The sequence below is a fragment of the Gordionus sp. m RMFG-2023 genome, chromosome 4 (genome assembly GCF_954871325.1).
Source record: "Gordionus sp. m RMFG-2023 chromosome 4, tfGorSpeb1-WG-v2, whole genome shotgun sequence".
Taxonomy (NCBI): Eukaryota; Metazoa; Nematomorpha; class Gordioida; order Chordodea; family Parachordodidae; genus Gordionus; species Gordionus sp. m RMFG-2023.
The window spans coordinates 2,079,743-2,087,779 of NC_088778.1; the positions used below are offsets into that span (position 1 = coordinate 2,079,743).

The 8,037-nt window shown below is 24.0% G+C and overlaps 1 protein-coding gene across 1 annotated transcript; it reads left to right on the forward strand.

Moving 5' to 3' along the window:
• Nucleotides 1–3,391: 3,391 nt before the first annotated feature.
• LOC135928170 (uncharacterized) lies at nt 3,392–7,740 on the forward strand. Its single transcript, XM_065464537.1, has 4 exons — nt 3,392–3,491; nt 3,858–4,009; nt 5,793–7,130; nt 7,181–7,740. The coding sequence occupies exons 1-4, from the start codon at nt 3,392–3,394 to the stop codon at nt 7,631–7,633; spliced, it is 2,043 nt and encodes a 680-aa protein (XP_065320609.1). The 3' UTR covers nt 7,634–7,740.
• Nucleotides 7,741–8,037: the final 297 nt, after the last annotated feature.

Consider the following 8,037-nt stretch of genomic DNA (forward strand, 5'->3'; position numbering starts at 1 on the left):
AAGATTTTTGAGCGAGATCTCGCTCAAAAATTTGAGCAAGATCTTTGAAGATCGTAAAATTTGAAGATCTTTTACTTTTAAAAAATTTTGAGCAACGATCTTCAAAGATCGAGATCTTTTGAAGATCTTTTATTTTAAAAAATTTTTGAGCAGCGATCTTCAAAGATCTAGATCTTTGAAGATCTTTTATTTAAAAATATTTTAGATCAAACGATCTTCAAAGATCTTCATATTTTATAATGTTTTATTTTTTTGATATTATTTTTTGAACTGCATGTTAAATTAAAATAAAAATTTAATAAAGATGTACCGACAATTTTCATAATCGTTATTTTTTTAACTTTTTTCGACATATATGGGTAAAAAAAAATTTATATTATAATTTCAATGAAGATGTAATGTATTAAAAAGTGGAAATTGTAATAATCGTTATTTTTAACTTATTTGATTTATTATATCCTAAATTAAATAGGTTATAATTATTAATATTAAGATGTAAAAATAAAATTTCAATGAAGATGTACCATAGAAAAGTGACAATTGTTATAATCGTTATTTTTGAAAATTTTTTTATAGCATAGATATTGTTAACATGTTAAATTAAAATTTCAGTGAAGATGAACCACAGGAAAGTGACAATTATCATAATCGTTATTATTGAACTTTTTTAAATTTTTTTAAAGCAAATGGGTAAAAATAGATATTGTTAATATGTTTTAAATTAAAATTTCAGTGAAGATGTACTACAGGAAAGTGACAATTGTCATAATCGCTATTTTTGAACTTTTTTGAAATTTTTTAAAGCAAATAGGTAAAAATAGATATTGTTAACATGTTAAATTAAAATTTCAGTGAAGATGTACTACAGGAAAGTGACAATTGTCATAATCGTTATTTTTGAACTTTTTTGAATTTTTTTAAAGCATTTGGATAAAAATAGATATTGTTAACATGTTAAATTAAAATTTCAGTGAAGATATACTACAGGGAAGTGACAATTGTCATAATCGTTATTTTTGAACTTTTTTGAATTTTTTTAAAGCAAATGGATAAAAGAAGATATTGTTAACATGTTAAATTAAAATTTCAGTGAAGATGTACTACAGGAAAGTGACAATTGTCATAATCGTTATTTTTGAACCTTTTTAAATTTTTTTAAAGCAAATGGGTAAATGAAGATATTGTTAACATGTTAAATTAAAATTTCAGTGAAGATGTACTACAGGAAAGTGACAATTGTCATAATCGTTATTTTTGAACTTTTTTGAATTTTTTTAAAGCAAATGGGTAAAAATAGATATTGTTAACATGTTAAATTAAAATTTCAGTGAAGATGTACTACAGGAAAGTGACAATTATCATAATCGTTATTATTGAAATTTTTTAAATTTTTTTAAAGCAAATGAGTAAAAATAGATATTATTAATATGTTAAATTAAAATTTTAGTTAAGATATACCATAAATAATCTTTATTTTTGATTTTTTTATATATAAAATTGAAAACTGATAATTGTCATATGTAATATTTTTAAACTCTTTTTATTAAACAAGGTTAGAATAAAGATATTTTGAAAATTATTTATTATTTCAAAATTATTAAAAAAATATATTGTTAACCAGGTTTGTTGTTAATAAGGTCCTATCCCATTTAATTTAAAAAAATAACCGATCTAATTTTTTTTAATAAAAAATATTGGCTCATTATGTTTCTTAAATTTTTGATGGCTTTTAGATTGTAAAATATTAAAAAGTGGTGCCTTCTAACTTCTATAATTTGAGCGTTATTTAAGTAAAGTCGTGCTTTTACAATGTACAACGACATTAAACAGCAAGAACTCAAATTTATATTACGAGCCAAATATATTTATGGATTGTCAAATTCTTGGTTTTTTAGTTTTGACAAAATAATAGACCTGACCTAACTTATTCAATTGGATAGATTTAGTTTTTTTTATACTGAAAATATTTTATATTTTTTTTATTTTAGTCTATCAATTCGAGTCGCGAAAGGCAGTTTTAAATATGAATATTTATTGTAAACCTAGCATATAAATATTTCTCCTTTTAAAATTCAACCCATACTTTTTGATCCTTCACTATAAAGGTGGAAAAAAATCCCTTAACTACAAAGGTGGGGTCTATTTTATCCCAAATTTTGATTAATATCTCAGAACATATTTAAACTTGAGATCTACAAATACAATTTTGAATATATATTCAAATATTATTGGAAATAATAAATACAAAATCTTAGATTAATAGTTACTTCTAAAAACAGTTATGCAAATTTTACTAAAGTTACTAAAATAAAAATTTTTTTCTGAGACCTTTCTTTAATTATATTTTGATCACCATAAAGTATTTAAAAAAATGCAAATTTTATTATATATTTTATTAAATGAATGTCGAATATAGATAATTATATAAATTTTATAAAAAGATATCAAATATTAAATAAAATACTAATCATCAAATATCATGTAAATTTTTGTACTAACATTCACGACAAAATGTATGCATATGATCTAATGAATTTTTAACAATTTAAACAAATAAATGTTGTTTTTACCTCCTTCACTCTTGGACAATCTTTACATACTCCCTTTTTATTAGTTGGAATATGTTTTTCATCAGTTATATTGAGAATATCCCCAATGTTGTTACGTATTAATCTACATATACTACTCTCTAATTGTCCCATACATAATATTTCTCTATAAAATCAAGATCTACAAAATAATTCTCTACAAAATAATTCTCTACATTCATTTTAAAATCATTCTCTATAAACGACATTCTCTATAAAACCATTTGTTATAAATGCATTCTCTATAATTGTTTTCTTCTCTATAAATGTTTCTCTATAAAATACATTCTCTATAATGGTTTCTCTATAAAGACGTAAAACCACATTATTATTATTAAAAAAAATTTTATATATAATTCTTTTTATAATAAAAATAAAAATAAAAACTTCACCCTTCGCCTTCTATTTTATTTGAAAAAAAATTAGTTTTAAAATTTTGGGTTATATTGATGGGGGATTTCTTAACATGTGATGTTAGTGAAATGGGGGATTTATTAAAAAAAATTTTAAGATTATATAAAAATCTCTCTAAAATTCTTTCTTTTTTATTAGTTATTCAGAGTCAGATAAAATATAACATTATATATTTTTTTTTAAATATATAATTCTTTATATTAATAAAAAGAAAAACTTCTAACGTTTCCTCGCCTTCTATTTTTTTTCCTTAAAAAAATTTTAAATACCCCTTTATTATAAATCATACATATACATAATCATAATTTTCTTTTTCGTTTTATTTTTTCTTTCAGATTAAGATATATGAAATTTTTTCTTTATTAAATAAAAAATTTTTAATTAATAATATGAAAAAAAATTCTCTTATATCTAACTTCTTTTTATTTGACCAAGACAATATTTTTGCAACATGCAGCTCATGCCATAAAAAGCTCAAATCAATTCCATGTAAGATATTTTAAATATATTTTATTTTTGTTATTGGTTTTTTTACAACATCTTTAAATTTTGGTGATCTAAATTTTGCTTCACAATTAGGTATATTATCTAAATTTTTTAAGCTAATTCTTTTTAAGATACTTTGGCCTTTTTAAAAATTGAATTAAAGGATAATTAAGAAGAATATTATAATTTTTTTTCTAATTTTAAAGTCATTCAACATACTACAAAACCTATATGTAACAAATGATTTATTACGGAATTAAAATAAGTTCGATACCAATTATATATACCCCACCAATTGTTTTCTTTTTATATTAGGCCTACCTAGTTTAAAAATGACTTAATAACCTACTAATTATATGCATTTTAAAGCGAATCTTAAAAGACATATTTTCAGTCAACATCCTAATATTGCAGCTAATTTAAATTCAAATGAAGTTAACAATTTAGATATATCAACATCAAGTTCGCAGTCAAACGAGAAGACATCTCAAACAATTAAAATTGTCATGAGCAAATCGAAAGTATTTTTTATTACATACATTATTAAACAATAAAACACTACAATTATGATTATTGTTGGTAAATCGCAGAGTTGTTAAAATATACTTTTTAAATGGATCTAGGTAGAGAAATAAATATTAGTCTAAAAAGTTATAGATACAAATACAATTTTAAAAATGTATCTTGTACAGATACAATTTAAACAATTATCAAGATTGTTGTATCGATTATGTTTTTAAAAAAATTATATATGCTTTTTATATAATTATCTAATTTAACTATTACAATTATCCAATTCAATTGATCTTAATAATTAGAGACCTGCAAAAGTTTACCGGCCTCGCACAAGCAGTATTCGGGCCGTGTACGGGAATAATTTTAAAAAAAATGGGAATCAAGCCAGACTAGGACCTAATTTTTTTTAAACTGGGTGGGGTCGGACCATGTAATTTTTTTAAATACACCTAAATTTATCAATTTTATAATGAATTTTTTATGTAATATTAAATTATTTGATTTTTATGTAAAATTTAATTATTTGAATTTTATTTATAGAAACTAGACGCCATATAACATATGTCTTATATTTTGAGTAATTTTAAAAATTAATTTCAATATTTAAATAAATTTATACCGGGCCGGTCCTGCAAAATATTTCGGGCCGAGATTGAGATACTATACATTATGCAGATCACTATTAATGATATACTGAAATTTTCAAAGGATTTTAGCATGACAGAATATTAATTTTTATTGTTCTTCATGGCAATTTGCAGGTTTATCCTGGTAAGCCAGCTTTTTTCCCTCTGATTTTATATTAAATTAAGATTTATAGCAAATTTTAAACACTCTTTTATAATTTGGGAAAGTTATGAGTATTTATTATATCTACATATTATTTCGATCATGATTTCTTAATTTATATGGGGCTTGATAAACCATAAACATCAATTATGGCACTTAATAAGTTTTAATATTTTATATATATATTTTTTATTAAAGTAGTTTTAATTTTTTTTAATATATATCAGACACCTGCAGAAATACCATTTGCACGGCCCCGTCAGGATTTTTTTTAAAAAAAATTTTAAAATCCGGCCCGGCCGGTTTTTTTTTAAAAAAATTTTTGGGCCCTGTTCGGAATTTTTTAAAATCATATTCGACCTGACATATACAAAAATTTACCTATTCGGTATTTTATCATATTTTTCGGCGAGTATTATCATTTAATATGCATATTAGCTAATGTTGTTAAACGGCTCGTTTTGTGCCATTTTTAAAAACGGCTAACTCAATATTTTTGCCAGAAATATATTAACTATGCCTCGAAATTTTGAAACTATATGTCCAGACCTTTGCTCCTTCTTTGAGCAAAATTTTCAGGTTTGCATAATATTTTTCTGAATAAAAAACTAATTAGCCGTTTTTAAAATCGGCTCAAAACGAGCCATTTAATGAAATAAAATAAATTTTGCATTAAATTATTTTTTATTTATTATTAAAAAGTGTATCAAAATGTATCTTAGAATGAATTTCAAATCAGATACAGTTACTTCTTAAATAATATCTAAATACAGATATCTCATTTTTATATCTAGATATTTTAACAACTCTGGTATCGTATATTTTAATTTTTTAAATGCTATTTGACTCAGATTTACGTTCAGATAAAAAATTATCTGATTGATAACAAAATAAAATTAAAAGGTATTTTTTAATCTGATTTGATATGAAAGTTGAATTTTGCAGGACTTTAATTATTAATCTTATCTTAAATCTAAATAATTTTTAAAAAAAATTTAGGTTTACGAATCGGTTGTGGGATTAATTGCTATTAACAACTTGCCAATCAATTTAGTTACATATGAATCATTCAAGCTATTATTAGATCCAATAGTCCAATCATTGAATATGACTTTAAACAAACACATCGTAAATGATAAAATAAAATATGCGGCATCAGAAATAAGATGCCTAATAATGCAACAAGTAAAAAATAAGCTCATTTCTTTGAAGATAGATACAGCCACAAGATTTCAAAAATCAGTGTTGGGGGTTAATGCCCAATTTATTATAGATGATAAGATTGAAATACGAACTTTAGGCATGTTAGAAATTGTAAAGGCGCACACGGCGTCTAATTTAAAGGAAGAAATAGAAAATTTATTAAAAAAGTATAATATATGTTTGAGCCAAATATACAGTATCACTGTTGACAATGGTGCCAATATGATAAAAACCGTGGAAATGATAGCTGAAGAACAGCTAATTACTCATATCGATCTTTCTGAAGATGCATTCTCAGAATATTTGTTACAAAATAGCGATAATGAGTCCTCGCAGGAATATAACGACTCTTCTCAACCAAATAACGATTATAATAATATAGAGATCACCCAGGAAAATAACAGTGATATTTCAAATATACATGATAATGATTCTTCTGGGGAGTATATAATAAATAATCTAAATCAAGATGATAACATACATTTTCAACATGATAATCAAGAACAAATAAATGATGATATGGAAAATTTATTAAATGATCTAAGAAAATCATTTGGGCTGATTTGTGTGCGATGTTGTGCCCATACTATTCAATTAGGAGTTAATGATTATATAAAAAAATTTCTAAAGGAGGATTTAGAAGATATAAGATCTATTCTAAAAATATGCAAATCACAAAAATATAAAAGTTTATATTCATTAGAAAAAATTAACAAACCAGTGCTGGACACTGTTACTAGGTGGAATAGCACCTATAGAATGCTAAAAAACCTAAAGGATAATAAAATATTTTACTTAAAAATGGGCCATATATATTTAGAAACTTTTATAAATTCAAGACTCTGGGATAGAATTGACGCATATCTCACCGTCTTATCTCCTGTTAATTTATGTACCATTAAACTGCAAGAAAAATCTTGTACAATCGGAGATTTTTTTAAATTATGGCTTGAATGCAAATTAGATTTAGAGGAAATAAATAATGAATCCTCGAATAATTTGATTAATTGTCTGGATTATCGTCAAAAATATCTTTTTGATAATAATGTTTTTAGAAGTGGGATCTACATGGATCCCAGATTTAATTATCAGAATGGAATCTATCCATCCGAAAGTGATAAATTGCTGGCCAGGGTAAATTTATAATATATAACTTTAAATTAAATAAATTTATTTTATTTTAGGAACATCTGATGTCTACGTGGAGACAAATACAAATTTTTAATAAGCCAAAAGATAATCCAGCTCTGAGTGGCTCTCCTTTAATCCCTGTAAGTTGTAAAAAAACCAGATTAGATGTATATTTGGAGCGAGAAAGCGCTAATGCTCCAATATACCAAAATATTGAAATCCTTGATATGAAGACCAAAATTAATGCTTTAATATATGGTCAAAAATTGCCATCTGATCAAAATATTTTGCAATATTGGCAATCCAAAAAATTTCAGGATCCGGAATTATATGCCCTATCGCGAGTAGTTCTAGCCGCTCCTTGCTCTCAAGTATCTGTTGAGAGATCATTCAGTGCTCTGGGATTGGTCCTTACACCGCTACGAACAAGATTAGAGAAATCTATATTAAATGATATTTTATTAATTAAACTTAATAAAAGTGTATTAAATAACGTTATATTTTGATTTTTATTATATTTATATAAAATTTTTATTTGTATATATTATATCATGTATTATTTAATTATATATAATCATTTTACTAATTAAAATACGAATAATTGAAATACAAAATAAAATTGTTACCCAAAATCTTGAAGTACTGAAAAAAATCTAAATTCACAAATACTTGTTTTAAGTGCTGAAATTTTTAAAATTGAGGTCTTTATAGTCCCACCTTTCTTTTGATGAAAGATAAATTTGTTTTATTAAATCATGTTTTTGGGAATTTTATATAAATCTAAGTGCTAAACTGCTAGATTTTCAAAAAGGGCTAAATTTAATAAAGAAAAATACTAAATATATTTGAGGGGAATTAAATATTTTTAACTTACCTAAACCTTGACATTTCGCTGATAAATGTCCAAACT